The sequence below is a fragment of the Ailuropoda melanoleuca genome, chromosome 9 (genome assembly GCF_002007445.2).
Source record: "Ailuropoda melanoleuca isolate Jingjing chromosome 9, ASM200744v2, whole genome shotgun sequence".
Classification (NCBI taxonomy): domain Eukaryota; kingdom Metazoa; phylum Chordata; class Mammalia; order Carnivora; family Ursidae; genus Ailuropoda; species Ailuropoda melanoleuca.
This window is the reverse complement of record NC_048226.1, coordinates 92,985,255-93,006,976: the sequence shown is the minus strand read 5'-3', so window position 1 is coordinate 93,006,976 and position 21,722 is coordinate 92,985,255. Positions and strand designations below refer to the sequence as shown.

At 44.0% G+C, this 21,722-nt stretch overlaps 1 protein-coding gene across 8 annotated transcripts in view; it reads left to right on the top strand.

The window, feature by feature from the left end:
• The window catches only part of ASAP1 (ArfGAP with SH3 domain, ankyrin repeat and PH domain 1), a 335,958-nt gene that overhangs the window by 247,320 nt on the left and 66,916 nt on the right, over positions 1-21,722 (top strand). For 4 of the 8 annotated variants that reach the window (XM_019794951.2, XM_019794950.2, XM_034668625.1 and 1 more), the window contains 4 exons: positions 855-941; positions 5,777-5,785; positions 6,565-6,665; positions 11,724-11,793. In XM_019794951.2, the coding sequence (XP_019650510.1) occupies positions 855-941; positions 5,777-5,785; positions 6,565-6,665; positions 11,724-11,793 (267 nt within the window). The remainder of the gene's footprint in view (positions 1-854; positions 942-5,776; positions 5,786-6,564; positions 6,666-11,723; positions 11,794-21,722) is intronic. The other 4 variants (XM_011219411.3, XM_034668622.1, XM_011219409.3 and 1 more) reach the window with 1 other exon arrangement.

Below are 21,722 nucleotides of genomic sequence, written 5' to 3'. Positions count from 1 at the left end.
ATAAAACCTAAGACTGTCTCAGAGTAGGCATGTTTATGATTTTTTCTTTTGGTTTGGTTTGCTTGTTCTATATTTTCTCTCTTTTGTCAGATATCTAGACTTTACTTACGTAACTTTAAAAACACATAGCTGTGTACTTTTTCCCGTTATCTTTTTTGTTTTTTTTTTTAAGATTTTATTTATTTGAGAGAGAGAGAGCACTAGTGGGGGTGAGGGGCAGAGGGAGAGGGAGAAGCGGGGAGCCCGATGCAGGACTCCATCCCAGAACCCTGGGATCATGACCTGAGCTGAAGGCAGACACCTATCTGACTGACCCACCCAGGCATCCCCCCCACCCCCCGCCGTTGTCTTTTAGTAGTTAACATGATTCGGGTTGTAATAAATTTCAGCTGATTAAAAAAGCAGCACCAGTGCCTTACTCTTGGGTGCCCCTGTGTAAACATTCATGTATACCGTAGCCCATTGGGTTCTGGTCCTTTTTCACATTTTCTTCTGGCCCATTTAATCACATCATGGGATTCCTGCTACCGCCCTTTGAAAAACCAGAAGCAAGTGACCTAGTGTTATTTCTTAACTTTGTTTAAAATGGTCCTTCAGAGTTAATTGTCTTGCCTAGATGTATTATTTAATAAGAAGGCATGTTGTGTTAACTCACTAATTTCAAAACTCATGGTACTTTCATAAGATGAGAAAATTCTGCCTTTCATATTAAAAAAATGAGACCATGTAAAAGACTTTAATAAGGAAATCAACATATAATTGAACTGTTTGATGACTGGTATATTTGGATGAATTAAACTCTGCTCATAAATGTATAAAAGATACGTGATGAAAGTCATGTTTTTCCATCACAGATAAAACAGACCCAGGATGAAGAAAAGAAACAGCTAACCGCACTCCGAGACTTAATAAAATCCTCTCTTCAACTTGATCAGAAAGAAGTAGGTGATCTCTGTGTTTCCATCAGGGCTACCAGTAAAATTGAGGCAGCCTGGGATGTTGCCTTTGTGTTTTCTGATCTGCAAAATAGGCGTGTAACCAGCTTCCTGCCACCGTGGTTGTGGGGACAGACGAGATAGAAGATACAAACGTATAACTAGTGCATCTCCCCGTGTAGCAACTGTGCTTTATTTCCCTTGCCCTCCTTGTACAAAAGATTTCCTAATGCCCGAGCTCCAATTCCAGGGCCCTAGGTTTGCCATTCCGGCTTTGAAGATGTGCACTTCAGAAGTGCTGTGTCCTTTCAGGGTGAATGGCACACCCATGTCCTCTTTAGGCCATCTCTGTCTTTCTGGGCAGCCAGAGGAGGGCTGATGCAGAATCTTCTAGAATCATCTAGTAGAGAGCAGGCCAGCCATACAAACCAGCAGTCCTACCCTAAGTGGTATTGGTGCCATAAGAGATCTGCTGGGAAGGGGCATGCCTGCAGAGGGGGGACACTGAGAGGACTCCGAAATGGAATCCGCCTGGCGCTGTCAGCAGTTGCGCCCGGCAGTGTGGGGGCCAAGAGTGCGGAAGATTGAGAGGTGGGCTTTCTGAGGTGGAAACTCAGGCCTAGTTATAGATGACCTTGGATACACACAACAGGGTATGGACTTCATGCCAAGGGTAAACTAAACAATGAGCACTGTTTTTTACATAGGGGAGGGTTAAAATGTGCCTGTTTATATTTGGAAATTATGATGCATTGAATTTAAGTGCAGTATCTCAATGCAATATTTAATAACCACATAACAGAGCATTTTTTATATTGTCATTTCCTCATGATATCACCTCACAGTGGCAAACTGACTGTACATTCCGAAAATTTCTGGAAGGGTTAATGAGTCCAACACAAAAACAAGGCAGCCCTCCTCAAACGCGGAAGCCCCACACCAGCAACCCTCACCCTTTAAAGCAACCGGGTTCTCTTTCCTAAGAAGTGAGCGGGAGAATTCTACGCGCCTTTCACCCTGGGCACCTGCAGACTGGAAGTAGGCATCAGAGGCCAGGAGGGTGTGGACCCATATTGTCCAGGGCCTCAGCCAACATCTGTACCTGTGTTTGGAGGCCTCTTTTGAAGATGTTTATTACTGGCATACAAATCCTAGGAGAGGTGGTCCCCTAGAAGGATTTCTCCATGTAAGAGCAATAGAAGGACCCAAATGGAGGAGGGTAAGAAGTAGATTGCTGTTTAGGCAGAAAATTGCAAGGTTTTGTACTTAAACATACTTAACCACTTCCTACCTTTGCTTTGTTGTACAGTATTACCTCCTTCCTGTATATGGAAGCTTTCTTAGGGGAAAAAACAAAGCAGTCCCTTTTTGTTTTGATAGAGACTGATGTAATCTGCTCCCAGTAGGTAAAGAACAAAGTTGCAACTAAGCCAAAGGATTGCGTACACAATAAAATGCACATGATTTGATTTAAAACCACCCCAAACTAGTAAATGGTATGTGTTCATTAGCTCCATGTCCAGAGTATTTTACAAGTAAAATTGATCTTTCACAGCACGCTTATTCCATTCCCATGCTGTTTATTATCTCTCATTGCAAAATAAGGCTAGTAGGTAATGATCTCTAATGACTCAAACAAGAAAGGAGACTGTCCACCAGAGAGTTCTTACCATAGCACTACTATTCGTGGAGAGCGGAAACTACTGTGATAAATGACCTGAGAAATTAAAAGCACCCAGCAAGTTCTTTAACCTCTTTGCCCCCACCAGGTTCTAACTTGACTCTTTTAAAGGAAGCTCCAAGAATTTGAGCTGTCAGTAAGATCCCCGGATTTTTGGTGGACTTGTGTTTTCTTGTCAAAATTGTTCATTGACTTCTGGCAGATGTTCTACGAAACTAATGATCTTAAGCTTTTATAATAACCTGACTTCCCAAGAGAACCGTTTGCTACATAAGTATCTTTAGAGCTGAAAATATTTTAAACAATGATACCCATAAATCTTTCCCAAAATCCCAGTGTTCTGTTTGAGTCTGTCTTAGTAGCCCGTCATAATGTAGTTTGCAAGGTGTTTGACACATTCAGTTTTGCTCATCTCTCTCTCTGCAGTATCTGACACACTGTCTGGCACCCAAAAGCTACTCAGTAAATAGTAAACAAAAGGAATCCTTTGCCCACTTCATGTATCTCTTACATGAGAGATTTGCAGCTTCTATAATAGAGGTTAGTTTTAGGTTGGCTACCACAAACATTTGTAACCCCATTAAATCAATGAGTAATTGCATGCAGTTTAAAAAGATTTGATATTTTACTCCTTAATGATGCATTTTATATGTTAGTACGGTTTTGTAAGAAGAAAGTAAGGTGATTTGTCCATACCGCTAATAGAGAATAAGGAATTGAACTAAAAAAATGACACCATAGTTTCATTCTACAGTTTACATTTCTTGGCTCGCATTATGGAGTTTCTCCAAGGTTTTATTTTAAGTTCATTGTGTAAGTTTAGTTTTATATTTTTGTCTGAATGAAGTTACTTGCATTTCTCTTTCCTGAATACATGTTTAATTTTTATTATGCTATCAAAGGATTCAGAACCTATTTCATTCCTTCCATCGTGTTTTGTTTTGCTTATTATTGTTAGTGTTAATTCTCCATGATTTATTTTTCCAAAAAGAAAACCCTCTTTTCGTTTATCTAGAGCTCCCTGCAAAGCAAGCTAAATAGCCATCATTTCTCCAAGTGCAGAAGTAATTGTTTGTAGGACTACTTTCAAGCCATAGAACTCATCAGTAGTTAATGTAGGGTTGTTGATGCTGTATTTCTGAAACGTGCTGCCTCCTTCCTGCTCAGCTTAATGGAGTAGGCTTCTGAGGTCAGAGCCTGGAAATCAGCCACTTTATTCACCTTGAAAAGCATATTTGCCTAATGTAAAGCAAGATCCACTCAGCTGTTATTCAGAATTTAAAGTTTACTTAGGCTAGTGATAACTATATGTAAGGAATGTCTTAGAGGCAAATTCACAGACTGGTATTTTTCATAAGTTATTAACATCCAAATCCTTGCTTTAGAAAAGGTAGGTACTCTTATTTTTTAAACTTAGGTTTTATTTAAAGGATTAGCAAACAGGCTGTTAGAGATGCATAGTTTTAAAGCATTCAGACCAACCTAGAAATATGGGCAGATGAAGAGCAGTTTCGTTCATTGGAAAGCATTCCAAGGAACAGTTACTCTTTTAATAAGAATTTTTATCCAGGGAGATTTCAGATCTTGTTTTTAATGTTCTGGGGAGGTATGGATAATGGCAGCGATCCCTGACTCCAGATCCAGAGTTGAGTGGTTTTCACGTGATGTCATTGGGTGGAAGCAGAAAGCTCCATGGATTTCATTGTACCCGGCCTCTTGTTTCGTCCCATGCCTCAGCTCTCCACCACCCAACCTAATTTTCCATCCTGATTGTGCTTTATTAGTGTTATGGACACATTGCTGCCCCCTTCAGGAAAAACACGTGTCACTGCTGTTGTTGGCGTCTGTCATGGCGGCGCTGGTGGAGGAAGGCTGCCTCGCTCGCCCGTCTGATCCAGAGTACGGTCCTGCAGTCACATCTCCATCCAGAAAGCCTAAAAGCCCCTATGAGGGAGGACTTGGGGTTCCAGTTACTATGAGTGCAAGGCTGTGGGCCCTGATCATTAAAAGTAAATATGTAGGAGAATTTCTAAAGAGACTCCTAAACCCCGCCACACCCCCCACCCCTCCCCAGGTGATTGAAATGGTGTCACTAGCTGTTTCAGCTGGAGGGAGTCTGGCCAGTTACAGACAAATGACTCAGGTTAAGGAAATGACTAGAGCCTGTAAGCTCTTCAGGGTGAGTCTCCTTGCCTGGTAGAGCAAGCATTCAGCTCTCTGTTACCTTCACAAGGGAGAAGGATGCATGGTCAGCGTGTAAGCACCCACCTCAGGGACAGGGGCCATGTCCTCAGTGCCTGCCCNACAGCCAGCGAGAGAGGGAACACAAGCAGGGGGAGTGGGAGAGGAAGAGGCAGGCTCATAGCAGAGGAGCCTGATGTGGGGCTCGATCCCGTAACACCGGGATCACGCCCTGAGCCGAAGGCAGAAGCTCAACCGCTGTGCCACCCAGGCGCCCCAGGACATGGTTTTGAACGCAGAACTCCTCTCGTGTGGAAGAGCCTCACAAGGCTGCTGTCCTAGAGCTCTTCCTTCCACTGTCGGTAACATTCATTTGCATGCCCTGAGCACACGCCGTCTGGTCCAGAAGGATCCTCAGTGCCACAGAGAGACCATCCTGACCTTGAAGGGATCTCGTCCACAGGCCGTCAGTACATAACCAGTGGCTAAGTTTACTTCTAGTTCTCGACCATCACGTTGCAAGTATTGCTTCTAAACTGGATATTTTTGTTATGTTCTTTTTGCCTGGAAAACTAAAAAAGAATCCTCCTACCACTTTTGGTTCTTTTTAGATTTTCTGAAGTAATTTAGGTTTCAGTGAGGTGTTGAATCCCTAAACACATGCTTTGAAGTTTGTCACCCATTTTTATCTTGAAATGTGTACCTCATATTCTTCCATGCAGGTTTTCTTCTGGTTTCACTTAAATAACCTTGACAAATAAAACTTGACAAATACAAAGATGTTTTATTGTCCCGTCCCCTGAAGTTTATGTGATTCTGAAGGTGGCGTGTGTTCTGGTGTTAATTATCTTTACAGTGGTGTTTTCTCTGTATGTTATAAAAAGTGCTTAAATCATGAGCAATGACTATCAATGAAATTAACTGTGTTTTCAAATGTTCTGCCTTTTTTCTCTGTTGCTTTTGCCCTTCCTGATCGAAGTCTAGGAGAGTAAGTCGACACTTTCTGTGAGAATGTATTGTCCTACTTCTGTGTCTAAACCCCATGTTCTCATTCTCCAGTTCACTGTGTTGGTTTATTTCGTACATTTTCAAAGTGTAATGGCTGTATCTGGTCATACAGTCTTTAGAAACGACAGGGAAGTATCAGCAGAGTGTGAAAGTTAACTCAGGCTGGTTTGCATCTGTTTTGTTTTGTGGGTCCTGGTCACCCTTTTACCACATCATACACTTTTTGTAGCCAAAGAATCATCTTTTTTCATTAAAATCATGGTTAACAGCTTATTTTGTGGAGCCCCTGTTGGTTACAAACCAAGAATTTCTGGTAATTCCCAGTACCTCACTCAGAAGGTATACTTTTTATTGTGGGTATTTTAGGAAAATATGTGGCGGGAAAAAAGGTGTACCTAAGGGAAGAAGTCCTTCGGGTTGCATGCACTTCGTTTGTGAGACACTTGGGTTTTTCCTGCCTTCCCATGTCACCTGGTTCAGTCCCACGATGCTGTCACCGCAGTGTGTTGGAAGCAGAGCTTGGATTTCCAGCTAGAAACAGGAGTTCTGGACCAGGCCCCAGCCTCAGACTTGCCTGTGTCTCCAGTGATTGTTTCCCTGCCCAGTTTCCTCTGAAATACAGGCAAGGACCTGATGGCTCTTAAAGTTCCATAATTCTCTTTGCCCCAGCCCTGTGGAGAGAGGCTCAATGGCAGAATAGAGGCAAGGACTCCAGAAGTGTGTCCAGCACCGGTCTGATCTGTGGCTTCTCCTTTCTAGGATTCCCAGAGCCGACAAGGAGGGTACAGCATGCATCAGCTGCAGGGCAATAAGGAGTACGGCAGCGAGAAGAAGGGCTACCTGCTGAAGAAGAGTGATGGGTATGTGTAAGGCCCACCCGCTGTCCCCGCATGTTTAGCACTTCCTGTGTGTGATCAGCCTGGGAGCTTTTCCCACCCGCTGGCCAGGAAAGCACACTTCAGAATTTTCTAATGCACTAGCTTCCGACCTTGAGCCCACTGGCTTCCCTCAGCTGATTTAACCTGCTGTCTTTCCAGGAAGCAGTCACCATCCTGTGGTCCCTAAAAAGCACTGAGGACTTGTGGCATGCCATTTTTAGGAAGGCAGGTGCTGAGTGGAACATGAAGCAAGCAAGTGGCTTGCAGACTTCATGCTGGCCCACCTCTCTGCTTTGATTCATCCGCCCTTTTCTCTGCTGGGGTGCCCACCTGGCCACCCAAACCTAATCTTGGGAGTCAACCCCGAGTCCTCTCCTTCCTCTTACATCACAGCCACTGTCACGATGAGCTCTTCCATTTCTAACAGGGCATGACGCATTTCTTGCCATCTCTGCTGCCCTGCCCTCGGAGGAGCCACTGCTGTCTCTCCTGGAATATTTGAGTAGCCTGCTAACTGACCACTCTGTGTCCCTCCCCTTCTCCATTGCATCTCTACGCAGCACTCAGACTAGCCTTAGAAAACATAAAGCACATCAAGTCATTCCCCTGCTTGTAGTGCACACAGGGTCTCAGCCCTGCCTCTGTCTCCAGCCTCGTCTTGTGCCGTCTGCTGCCCTGGTGCTGCCACACCGGCTTATTTCCGTTGCTCCAGTAGTGATTCTGCTTCACAATAAGTACATACGTAGAATCCTGATTACTCACTTTACTGTACTGCCCTTCTTTTCGAAGGAAAGCTTCTTGTTTTCTTATTCCTTGTGGATATGCACCCCTTGACTTTATCTAAGATGTAGACTTTTTTTTATTTGTTTGTTAAAATTGCAACCATTACTTCTATAAATTATAATCCTAAATTTCTGATTTCTGTCAGTTTTGCTTATCATACTACTTATGCGTCCAATGGATGTCTTTAATTTCTAGCGTATGTCCAGCACTGTTAGAGACACTTGGGAATACAGCATCGAACACGAAAGATAAGGAAGTCCTCAGCCTCATAGGGCTTACATTCTAAGTTGGGAGACATACAATAAAGAAGGACCTGTGTGGGAGATCAGAAGGTAACAGGTGCTATGGAAGAGGATAAAGCAGAGCAAGGGACTTGGGGCGTGTAGGAGTGATCCTTGCAGTTATGCAGGGTGGTCAGGGAAGACTTCGGTGAGGAGGTGTTTGAGCAAAGACTTGCAGGAAGTGAGAGGATCATCTCTACAGAGATCTGATGGGATTGTCTTCAGATCTCTGTAGAGATGGCCAGGAACATGCTTCCCATTGTGATGCACACAGGAGCTAGGCATAGCTAGGACAGAGTGAGGAGCTGGGGGTCATAGGAGACAAGGTAAAAGGGGGGCTTTGGAAGCCGCCGAGTGGAGATGGGAGTCATTGGAGGCTTTTAAGCAGAGGAGTGCCATAATTGGACTCATTCAAAAGGCTCCCTAGCTGCCAGGCTGAGAACGGCTGTGTAAGATGTAAGGCTAGAAGTGGGAGGCCAGGTCAGAGGTGAACAGGGATCAAGGGAACAGCTGTAGAGGGGGAAGAAGGGCTCAGAGTCTAGACAGTGGGCCGCCAGGATTTGTAGATAGGGGCATAGAGAAAGAAAAGCATCCCAGCACAGAGCACAGCACCTGGCGCTTTGTAGAAAGTCAGTGAATGTTGACCATTACGTCTTGCAAACAGTAGAAGAAGAAAAGTCACACCAGTTACCCAAATCACAGTTTTAAACTGGGCTCTTCTTAACAGACACAGCGACCAGATTGTAGCCCCAAGGGCGTGGTATCTCGGGGACATAAATTATTAATCCTGCAGTTTTAACACTGCTTGCCTTGAGGCACAAGGATCTTCTTGACATTAGAATTGACTGTTTCTAAATGAAGTGGTTAATATCTAACTGTTCAAGAAAAGTCAACAGAGTCTTTGCGTAGGTATTGTTTGGTTCAAACCCTAAAATGTTCAGGGAAAGCGTTCCCTTGTGAGCATGTGCTGTGTGCCTGCTGGGCACTGCCAGGGACCTCATTCCTCTCATTTGACACCTTCTGTAGATAAGGCAACTTATCCAGAGAGATTAAGTAATTTGGCTAAGATCCTACAGCCAAAAAGAAAGCCCAAATTCTTCCTGCATCTTAGGACTTAATGCCAGGGTATCTCCCCTTTATATTTCATAGGGGGCATCGCTGCTGTTGATTGCCCTTGGGGTACACAAGGCATCAGCTGGCATACACTCACACACCTGACTTCCTTCTTCTGGTCTATTCTTCATGCACTCATTCCACACACATTTCTTAAGCCCCGTAGTGTCAGGCAGTCTGCTGGATGCTGGAAGGTAAAAGGTACATGAGAGGTGGGCTCACCCTCACCTTGCCTGTGGTCTGTTGGGAAGATAAGGAAAGCACTGTTGCAAATGAGGCTGGAAGTCCAGGGGGCCAGCCTCCCATAATTGCACAGGCTCTAGAGGGTGAATAATGATAACCCAGACTGGCCTGTCATTGCCGTCTGTGGAAGAGGAAAGAATTGCAATGTTTATACATGAAGACAGACTCACTTTGCTAACCATGACTGCTGATGTGTCGTATGACTTTCTCCTAAGGATCATTTGCTTTAGTAATTTTCTATCCTAGTTCTGGAATACTCTTTGTTACTTGAAGGATTATTACACAATTTGGAAAACACTTCAGATTTTGTTTAAGTAATTTGAAAGCTTTATAACGCATAGGAGTGATGGTTTTACATATATTTTCTCAAAATAGCCCTAGCGGATGGGCATCATTTTCTTCATGATGCCGATTAGGCAGGCAAGCCTCCAAAAGGTCAGTACCATGAATAAAGTCCCATGGCTAGTGGGCGCTGGTGCTGGGATTGAAGCCCAAGTGATCGAGCGTCAGAGCTGATACTTGTTTAGCTACACCAGACCACCTTCTAATAGACAGTTCCTTTTCTGGAATTCTGAGGTCCGGGGATGGTATAAGTGGTGTTCTCTCTGGCACTGTCTGAACAGTTGGTAAAAGTCCTTGGTATGTCCATTCAGGAGCTTTTCAGGCGAGCATTCTTAAAGCCCTCAGTACAGAGAGGGGAAAGTACAGGTGTTCAGGCCATTCCATAGAAATCTCAGGAACAAAAGCTCTCAGAACATTCACAGAGATGGGGCTGTACAAGGGATTGACTTGATTTTGCTCCCTTTTGTCTGGTTACCTGGGGGCACCACATGAGCAATTTCTATTCAAAAGGTTAATGCTTTTGTGTTACCTTCCTTGGCTCTATTACTAATACAAAAGAATACAGTTTTGTGTTTGGTTTTGTGTTTCCTTAATACACATGTGAAAAAAAGCTAATGACCAAAAAAAAAAAAAAAAGAACAACAAATGACCAACGATTTTACTAAATAAAATGAATAAACGGAGTCGGGATAATTTCCTAAAGGTTGACTGATTTGTGGTTGGTTGGTGGCTATCTTAAAACCTGTCGATAGAGAAAGATGACACCTGTTGGGGCTTCATGTGTACAGGGGATGGCTCACCTGTGTCAGCAGGCTTTTATGAGGCTAAGAGGGGATGCAAAACTACCATAGCACTGGTTACATTAACCAAATGCAGGTGCGATCATGGGACAGGTGTCCTCTCTCATCAGCCATTTCCCTAGTCAGTGATGTAGCTGTAATGTGAGGGTGTTTCATCAACCAGTAGTTCTGCATCACCTCCTGAAGGTACTAGCATTTTGAGCGTGGTGTATTCAGTTGACTTTTGCTCACTCAGGTGGTATCAGATTTTGATTTCCCACTGTGAAGCATGCTTTGGAATACACTGTGCTGCTAGTAGATACGTACACAAGGAGACAACATTATCTGTGTTCAGAGTTGGTTTTTAATTCATATTGTGGCAGGTTTCTTACAGGACCCACTTAAGAGGGGAAAGGAGACACACGATGATAGTATTTTAAATGCCCAAGAGAAGCTACAGCCCCCTCCTCTGATGTTGTCTGTTTCCATGACAACTAGGTACCCGAGAAGGCTTCTCCTAGGCCAGAGAATCACTGTTCCCTGTACGTGTCTGTTTCTCCATTGAAATGCCCTTAACTAGTACATTTTTACCTGCCCGCACATGTGCACATCCACCACACAGAGGCTCACCTGTACCTACAGCATCACCAAAAAACCTTCCAAGTAGAAATGAGTTCTCTTTGGCTTTTTCCAAGAAGCATCAGCCTTCCCAAAGGAGAGGTGTACAAGTTACCAAACATGTTGATCCATGACCCTGAGCTCCTTTCTCTATATCCTGAGGCAGCCCCACCCCCACCCCTTCTTGCCTGGCAGACGTCTTGAGTTACTTTCTTAATTTCTTTAGAGTTAATTACAGAAGCACTAGATTAGGACAGCCTTCTTATAGAAGATTCACAGAAATGGTTAAAAACTCTTCAGCACCACCCCTGCCACGGGTCTGGGCCTCCTTCCCAGAGAAGAGTACTTTTGTCAGTGTACTGTGCTTCTTTCCAGACCCTCTTCTATATGTTTGTACATATATTTATATCCCCATAGACAGTTTAGAGCATCGTTTTATCCTTTGAGTTTTTTTAACATTATATTAACATAATTATACCTGAATTATTTTAAAATATCTTGCTTTTTTCAATCAGCAGTATGCTTTAGAAGTGTATGTCAGCACATACATAGTTACTTGATTCTTTTAAACTCCTACATAATAGTCAATAGTATGAATGTAACTAAAAAGCATTTATTCATTCTCCTGCTATTAGATTTCTGTTGTTTCCCGCTTCACTACCCAAAACAGAGCTGTAATGAGCATCCTTGGATATGCCTACTAGTCTGAACTACCTTCCGCCCGGGATCATAAAATAAAATGTTCTGGTTTTGTGGTTTTTTTGGTTTGCGGTTGTTCTATTGTTCCTGTTTTATAATGATTGTCATACATAGCACGATATGGTTGCACGTCACAGAATGAACCAGCTACTAAATCGGGTTGTGTTTGACTTGCTCTGTAGGCTCCGGAAAGTGTGGCAGAGGAGGAAGTGCGCCGTCAAGAATGGGATTCTGACCATCTCACACGCCACGGTAAGTGTGTCTGCTCGTTTACCATGGTGCGCCTGGTAGGCCTTTTGGCCACGTGGACTAGAAAGCCAAAACGTGATGTAACCAGCAGTGAATTTCCCCCAGGCATGCGTACTGTGTGGATTTGGGTCAGATAGTGTGGGATACTCCTTTACAGAAGGAGTTGGTCTCCTCTCCTCCAGTGTTCCCCTCTTGTTCTCTTGCCCCTCCGGAGCATCTCATGTTTGTTCTCTCAAACCAAATCGGGGATTCTTTTATGTCCTAATCTTACCTTTTTGGAAATACTCTTGGTGGTTCTGAGAACCTAGTTTTCTGATTATAAAGATGACAGAGGATGTTCTTTGAATGAAATAGTAATTAGGAAATGAAATACTGTGTGACAGCATCAGTGTTTTTTGCGTGTTACTATTTAAATCACTCAGAAAATCCATCATGATGGTAAAGAGTTAAAATGTATATAAATAAAACAGTGAGATAATAAAATTTCCTCAATTGTGATTCTCCTTTCTTTAGGAATAAAGGCAATTCACTGGAAAGCAGAGTAAGCTACTAACACTTATATTTTGTTTTCTCTTCAGATTATTGTCAGTTATATATGCATATATATCTTGCATACTTAGAGTTGCTACTGACAGTCTAGCTACAGTTTTTATGTTTTGAATCACCGATTTTCAACTTAAAGTCCTGTATTGGCAGAATTCGTATACTGTCAGAAAAGGTTCAGTCTTGGTGGTAGTCAAGGACATGCACCATAAAATAAGTAATTACAATTTTGCCCTTCTAACACTAACAAGAAATTACTTTTTATTCTTAAAGATGCAAAGATGAGAATGGAAATGGTATCAAGCGGAACTGGAAACAGCTCAGTGTAGGGAGAGTCTTTAGAAAGGGGCATGCAGTTTAACCCTGCAATCCCAGCTTGGAGAGAAGCTTGGGTAAATTTCAGTATCCTGTGCCAAGTGATGTCTTTGAGCTTATGATAAGCAGTTAATTACTAACAGAATGGTAAAAATGAAGCATGAGCATTTATTACATTGGCAGGTTTTCATGATTCACAGTTGAGATTAGATTTCCCTCTGTTGAGCAAGAAGTACCACTTAATAAGCACTTCTTCCTGCCAGACACTTCAAAAAATTTATTTCACTTAATCCCTTCTATAACCCATGTGGTAATCTGACCTTCATTTTGCAGATGAAGAAACTAAAGTACAGAGAAGCACAATGACTTGGCTAGTGGGCAGAGTTGGAAATTCAAACTTGGGTTTGACCTTACCCCATACGCTCCTTCCGTTCTGTCTCTCTTCCTGCAGAACTCCAGCATCCTATTAGTCCGGATGCTCTCCAGGGGCATTTACCAGGTCCTGTTCATCTTTCTTTCTTTTTGTCCTCCCCCAACGCGCGCACACACACACACACACACACACACACACACACACGCGGTAGTACACACCTGTGGCCAAGACCTTCCTGCTGGAAGAGTCCATGCATCTTAACAATTATTGGCCTTTATGGCACTTGAGCAATTACATGTTCTCTGTCCCTTGTCCGCTGCAGAACCCTCAGGGTGATCCTTAGAGGGCCTTGGCTTCCCTCAGCCCAACTGAGATTTTGTAACTATCATGCCAGTTGTGACAAGCCACCCATCTTGATACTGGAAATCCTGCAGGCCGACTTAGATCAGTTAGTAATTATCACTGAGGCTAACAATTACTCATTTATTTAGCCATGTTTCATGAAGCTTCCACTCTACTCCAGGTGCTGGACTAGGCATCACAGATATGTGGAAAATGAGATAACTTTGACCTGCTCATATTTAATTCCATGCACAGTTACCTCATGAAACGGTTCTGACGGTCACAAGAATGTTAGTTACCACTAAGTGAGCTCTTTCTGTGCTTTCCATGTATTACCATATGTAATTGTTGCCACAACCCACCAGATAGATGCTGTTACTAACAGAGGTAAGGTAATGTGCCCACGTCACACCTGGTGAATGCTGGGATTTCAGTCTTAAAACCTCCATGAGTGCTTAATGGTCAGTGTTTGCTGACCAAGCAGGACCTACTCTGCTCATTATGTTGGCGATTAAAATACCTGGGGAGCTATATCAAAAGAATTCCAGCTACATGATCCAAGATCAGAAACACGGACAGGAATAGATAGCATTTACTGAGTATTCTCCATGCATGGGCCATTCGTTGTTCTGAGCACATTACCACAACCTATTTTATGTAGCTTCTCTTGCTCCTACTTGATAGACTGTGAAACAGTCTCTGTTTCTAGGCCTCCTCACCATCATCACCACCCTCACCACCATCACCATCATCACCACCACCACCACCATCATCATCACCATCACCATCGCCATCATAGTGGCCCACACTGTTGAATGCTCACCATGTGATGGGCATTCACGAGCACCTTAACGCATTGTAATCCTCACAGCAACTTAAGTTATAGGCGACATCACCTCACTTTTCAGATGAGGGAACTGGGGCTCAGAGAAGTTCACTTAGAGGTTACACAGCTAATAAATGGCACAGCTGGGAATCTGGTATAGGTTGGAACTCTGCTCTTACACACTCTAGAACATTAACTCCCCCACACACTCTAGAACATTAACTCCCCCTCACCTGCAACCCCCGTTTCTCCCCAGCGTGGGATCCCAGCTTGGGCCATCACACACGTAGTTAGCCCTAAACCAGGAGTGCTGAGGAACCCGTGTGGGGGAGGAGCACTTGCCTATACATGCAGGCTAGAATTCTTTGATGGCCCGAAGTAGGGTGTGAATCCTGGGAGGTGATTCATTCATAAGGACAGCACAGACAGCCCTGCACTCTGTGATAAAAACCAGTATGGCCTCTCCTGGGTCAGTATCCTGACTCTTGGGGGAACTGCAGGGTTGACCTGTCTGTGGGCAAGTTCCAGAGTTACCCGGGGTGGTCTTCAGGCCATAAAGCGTGTAGCAGCTAGAACGGCGCTCCTCGAGTGTCTGGTGTCACGGAGGGGTTGGTGCTGCAGCTCTGCGTGCTGTAGCTGGAGCACGAGGTCAGCAGGCGCCTGGCTGTGACTGTGCCCGTTTTTCACAGCTTTCCTGAGCCAGAGTCGTGTCTCGTTGTTGTCTGACTTCGTTAGCTGCGTGGGGTCTACGTGGTGTGACTCTGAGTCGGATCGAGTATGTGAGCAGAGACAAAAACCAGAAAAGACCCAGGGAAGCTCCTCCACCCCCAGGGAATAGTCTTCAGGTTAAATCTACTTCAGTGAAAATTTCTGACCATTTGGCTTGATGTAGATCAGGAGTTTTTAGTCAAAAGATTAGCTACCTTCCCTCTCTTTACTCTCTTTTTCGTGTAGGTTCATCTGACTATGCCCATCCTCAGTAAGCGTCTTGACAAGTTATGGCCTCGTGACGTCCCATCTATTTGCCTTTCTTAAGAACCTGCGGTGGGAGGCAGTGCAGTGTGAGGAAATCATGGAGGGGATGGAGTTGAGTCAGTGGTAGTCATTGCTAAAAATAAAAAATAAGTTCCCTTCCACCCTCCCTTTTTTCTCCTTGCCATACACCTAGCTGTGGCCTAGCCAACTCTATCAGTGCTTTATTAAGGCTCTAATCAACAACCAGGATCACATTAGCTACATCGTTTAGTGGCGGTGAGGAAGGACTGTGGCATCTGTCCGATTTGAGCCTGAATTCCACCTTTGTCATTTACTAGGTGACCTTGAGAAAAGTATTTATCTCATAAAAATGATAGGATTAAATGAGAAAGTGGGCTGTGTGTGGGCATCCAGTTAATAGGAGTCATGGCTGTTAGCATGACCTCATTGGCTATCCTGGCAAGACTGAAATCTGTCAGTGGGCAGGCTCTCCTGCTGCAAACATTGGGAATTGTGGGTCCACCTCTCCTGCCCCCAAAGCAGCCCCGGGAATAAATGGGCTCCTCCACCTAACTTCAGATTCTCTCCCGCTGATTTGTGTTATTCTGTTCCCCACTTGTCACTGGCTTTGGGCCATACTTTTTTGCTGCCCGTTACATCACTTATAGTCCCATCCCTGCTCCCACTGAAAGGTCTCGATAGCCACTTTTCCTGACCTTGCAAACACTGTTGATTACTCAGAATCCATGAAAATCAAGGCCAGCAGTTTCCTAGGAAAACATGGTATTGAGTCATCTTTGGAAAAGTGGACAAAAGAACCTTTGTTTTCACAAAATTTAGGGCCTTTGTTTGGGACCCCTTACCACATGGGAATTTGTCCCGCTTGAGGGGCCCCAGTCGGTGTCACCTATCAAAGTGACTCAGGAGAGGGTCAAGCGTGCATTTAGATTGATGAGGCATGGTCTGTTGGATTGACCATTCATGAGTGATCTGCTCTGGGGGCCAGTCATCTCCCCAGCTTTCACTGTTCATGGAAGAAATGCATTTCTTTACACACCTGCAGGGTAGGCAGCCAGCCCTACAAGAGTTCATCTGCAAAATCATTGCTTTTCATGTGTGTATTGAAAGACCTACATTTTTTTTGTTGTTTACTATTCAAAGTAATACATCACTATGGGGATCAGATTCAGTGAGAATCTCTGAATTCGCTATTACAGTAATATTGACAGTGGCTTCCACTGATGGTCCATCTAGTGTACTCTGAGCAAGGTATAAAATGTTTTAATTTCGAAACACTAATACTAAGAAAGCTCTGGCAAACATTTCAGCCAGCCTTAAAGCTTCAGGATAAAGTAGTTTATATCAAGCCACTAAACAATCATAAATAAATTTCTGTAGAATTATTTGCTTGCCCTTTTTACCTGAAGCATTAGAGTATATAATAAAAATGTAAAACAAATTATCAAAGAGTATGTAAGAATTATAGTTGGAGTATGACTTTATTATAGTAATCCTGAAAAATTAACGTCAAAAGTAGTTTTGTTTCTCAAAAACCCTTACTTGCTGAATTTATTAACCTCAGTGTCACATTACACTTCAGATAACAGGTTGAAAAGAGAAAAATGACCACCGTTCACAGATCACTTAGAGCATGCCGTTCGCTCCATGTGCCACGCTAGCCCAACAAGCCAGGTACCTCTGTATTTACTTTGCACTAGTCTGCAAATCCTGAGGAGTGGAAACTGCTTACCTTGGATTTCCCAGGACCTAGCACACTGCCTGACATACAGTTTGTGTTCAGTGAATACTTTTGAGTGAAACTTCTTTATCTAGAAGAACAAACAAAGGGTCAGGGAGATGAAATCCCATGCCTAGCGTTATGCAGTTTGTAAACAGCTGGACTGGCTTTCAAACCCTGAAGCCTCTGCTCTTTCTAGTGCATGAATAGGCTTTTCCTCTGATGCCAACTTGTTGTTAGGTCTTTGAAAGTTTCTTGAATAATAATAGTTCTCTGGAGAAAGAAACCCCTTATCATGTCACTGAACCACGGTAGGGTCTTAGAGTAGAGAAGTCTGAAAGGGTTTCCCAGAAGGAGGAAAGAAATTACAAAGCATCCCTGAATTTGTCTTTGATCTGAAGGCTGCTTTTTTTAAAATCTTAATTTTTCAATTGCTTGCAGATGCTCTTATGATTAACACCCTAATAGTCATTAAGTTCATGGTCACTCTCTCAGTCAGCCAACACTGAAAGTACTTTCCTACAATATCACACAGACGTCCACTAAAAAAGGTTTGGTGTTTTACTCCAAAGGGCTGAGCATCCAGCGGGACTGCACCAGGTAGAGCCTCTCTACAGGGCACTCGGTAGACTGAACATCGTAAAAGTAGGGGGGCATCAGGAGCACAGCCTTCCGAGGCGCCCTGCTAATTAAGTGCCCTTCTGGCTGTTTATCATGTGTGGCTTTGTTAGGACATCTAACTTTACTCATCTGAGAAGATTCTCCCTGAGAATTCAGGGAGCGGATGCATTGAAAGCTCTGTGGAGCCCGGACTATACCAGGCGCTTCATAAACGCAGCAGTTATAGTCACCGTCTCGGGAAGCTGAGGTGGGCTGCAGCATCGGATCCCAGAGCCAGACTGCCTGGATTTGAATTCCAAGTGGCACCAAATCCCTATGAGGCTTTCCCCATTTAAATAAAATATGGCTCTTAATGGTCCCTAATTCATAGGTGGGTGTAAAGTTTAAACTAGCTCGTTGATGATAAGCAACTAGGACAGGATGTGGGACAGAATCAGTGCTCAAAAAATGTCAGCTATTATGACTATTCCTATTATCTTCTTCCCCGATGTGTTACTGCTCCATTTGAAACCGCGGTATGTTGGAATTTTTTGGTATTGCTCTACTCCCTTCCTTCTCAAGGTGCTTTATGAACCAGGTTCGGGTACTTGTGCTCATAGTTTCACTTCGCCCGTCGGAGGTTAACAGCACCTCTGGCACCTCCGGGGCATTTCACTGAAGCCAAGAATTTGATGTCTATCTCCCTGCCTTGGGATTTTTTGAATCCACAGACATATCCTAAGAACTATTGTTTTTCAGTCCAATCCGGAGCCCTGAAGATAACATTCGGCTGCAAGGGGTTCAGCAGGTGCGCTGGAAGTCCATCAGGAGGCAAAGGCAACCCACACAGGGGTGCGCCCCCTTCCTTGCTGTGGGTTTAACAGGTTTCTGTGATCAGCCTTTATGGCATTCTGAGGCTCTGCTGGATTCCACGTCTTTGTCCCCATTGTCACTCAAAAGAGTATTTTCCTTTCTCCAAGAGATGGGAAACAACACTGAATTGTCAAAGGACAAACTTGGGAGCCCATGAGTCCTGGGCTCAAACCCCTGAACAAGCCGTAGGACCTTGGATGCATTACATAAGCCTTTGGAGCCTCCATTTTTTCCGGTGTAAAATGTATAATTTACTCATTAAACATCTCATTGATTCCAAGTAGCCCCTGGGCCGTGTGTTAGAGAAGCAGGGATGAATTAGTGGCCCCGCCCTCTTGGAGCTTGGAGTGACCCAGGGCTAAGTGCTCGAAGAGTAGGGAGCAGGATGCTGGGCTAGAAAATGAAGGGGCAGCTACCTTCATGTGGCCAAGGAGGGCTTTTATGAGCAGATAGCGATAAAGCTTGGGAGGAGCAGTGCCCGCGGAGGGAAGAGGAGAGTCCCCACTCCGGAGCCCAGAAAGCACGTTCCTGGAACCCAAGAGAAGCCAGTGTGGGTGGAAATGACATCACTTTCCTTACCCTGTATGGAGGCTTAAATAACACATTCTTTGAAAGCTATTGCTATCTATATATTCTGAGTGCTTAAAAAAAAAAAAAAAAGAGCATTCAAGGAGAAACTTAAAAATTACTTTATGGTTGATATTGCAGAAATTCCAATTAAGCAAGAACCATTAAGAAAAACTGTAACAACATCCTGAAGCACTATTATTGTAATTCTCTATTTGAATGGCTGTCTCCCCCACTTGGCTGATGATAGTTCTGTTTTATGTCTCCTCCGTCAGCTTCAGTGGTGCCATTTTCTTCACCTGATCTGCCAGCTCCTCACCCTCCCGCCCTTGTGACAGGGCACCCTTACCCCCTTCCCTTTTCTTTACAGACCAGGGCTGACTTCTATAAATTAAGTTCAAAATGCAGCCTCGGGTCCCACCAGCACTGGTGTTGAGTCCTAATTGTCATGGTTCCTCGCAGAAGAAACCAGTGCACATGATGCTATATGGACATATAAAATAAGCACCACCATTTCCAAAACTCAGGGGGTCCCTGTAGAATATCTCTGTGGGCTTCTGCCACATTGCAAATGCAGAACCAAAGACATCGGTGTTTATTAGAGGACTTCCCAAATCCAAGTTCCATGAAATGTATGGTTAGAAATCTATCTGGTTATGTCTTACAGGTTATTTATAATGCTTCTAACCAATACATTGAACAGGAATTTTTACTGTATTTGAATCCCAAGATGACATATTAACAGCAACCCTATAAGTTTATTTCAGATGCAAATTCCTATGGCTTGCATCTGCATGAACTTGGATGAGGCTGCAGTTGGCTAAATGAACCCAGTGATTCTCCGCCCTGAGTGGAAAGCCTTTCTGGAAGCAGCTCTGACCCCCTCTTCCAGTTGCTCTGTGTCGGCCTGGAGTCCCCTCACGCCCACTCGATCTGCACACTCTGTGTCTTCACATTTCCCCAGGCTCTCTGTGTTCCCCCACCCACACACCCCCACCCCAACCATGGCCCACAGCCCCCAGTTCACCCTGCATAACTCTCCTGTCAGACAAGATACGCTGTTCTCTTTGAACCTGAGTGATTTTAATAGGTAGCTCTCCCAGAAGTGCTTCCATTCTAACAAGGAACACTGCTTTATTCTAGAGAGAAGTTGATACCAGTAGAAGTTTATGTATCAGCTGTGTGGACACCATTGGAAGAAATATTTCGGAAATCATTAGTGAGGATAGAAACAGTAACATTTATTCAGCACATACTACATGCTAGGTGCCTTATGTAGGTTTTCCCACGCTTGAGGCAGTTGCTATTACCTCCATTTAAAGGACAAGAGTCCCGAAGTCCCCTAAGCACCAGGTGCTAGAGCCAGATTTGAGCCCAAGAAGTTGAATCCCAGAGCCTGTACTCCCTGCCACTTGGAAGTGGGGCACCAGACACTCCTGCATTGCCTTGGTTCATTTTTACAGCAAAGCGGCAGCATTTTCCTTCTTTGTGATGAGAAGACTTGAACTCAGGAGGGTGAAGCTACTTGCTCATGGCTGTTAGCAGATGGCTGGGCCTAGACCCAAAGCCAGGTCAAAATAACGGATTTTTCTTGCATTCTACCATGTACCTCATAGTATGAATAAACTGCCCTAGTAAATTAATGAAATATTGCATTACTCCAGATAAATGGGCAGGAGCCTTGGTTCCCCAAAGTGTGACTCCGTGAAAGCCAGTTTCTTTTGGAGGTGTGGGGGGAGAGAGCATGCACAGGAACAGGGCGTTGGGGGGTGGGAGAGTGCAAAGGGAGAGAGAGAATCCCAGGCAGGCTCTATGCCCAGTGCACAGCCCAAGATGGGGCTCAGTCTCACGATCCTGACATCACGACCTGAGGCACAATGAAGAATCAGATGCTTAACTGACAGCCACCCGGGCGCCCCTGAAAACCAGGTATTCAGGGCAGTCTCTCATTGTGGCTTCAAAGACCGGCAAGCATCGGACCCTCAATTCCTTCTGGCGAATCTTCCAGAGGCACAAGGGCCCCACAGTGCTGATGCTGCCTAGGATTTGAAGAACTGCCAAATAAATCTGCTTTGTGTTGTGAGGAGCTTGGAGAGAACTCCTCCAAGGAACTGGTTTCTTAGATGAAGAAGAGGGAGTGAAATTGAATTCACGTGTTAAAGAGGTTAGGGATCCGAAGCACCAATCTTGCAGCTTGTGAGGGCTGAACCCGCAGCAGTCCTCTGGGGTCATACAGTGTGCTTCCAGTGTGATTGGAATTCCAGCAGAAAGGGGAGTGGAGTGATACGTCACAGATTCAGAAAGTGTACCTGTTTGGTTGCGGTGTATGTCACTGGTTCTTAAAAGGTAAAAGGACTAAATGCACATTGGAAGGTATAAAACAAAGGACCTGCAGTCAGAAATTAGTTGGTTTACGTGTTACTCTCCACCCCACCCTCCCCAGGATGAGAAATAAGAGAGTCCTTAACAAACGTTTTACCTTCACCTAACATTCTGCTAGCCGTGACCTTTTTTTTTTTCCAATGAGCATTTGATCATTTTATTAACAAAATATAAGCAAGAATTACATCCTTCTCTGGTGAAACTTTTCAAATAATTCTATGTGGAGGACCTTGAGATGTATCAACTATAAAACATGTTAAAATGAAAAAAAATTTAAATGTACAAATACAAACCAGTACTTTATACAAGAATTCTCCATAAAGTTCGTTAATGTAAAAAATAATTTGTTTCAACTGAATATAAGGCATGTTCAGTTTCTGTAATTTTGTAGAATTATT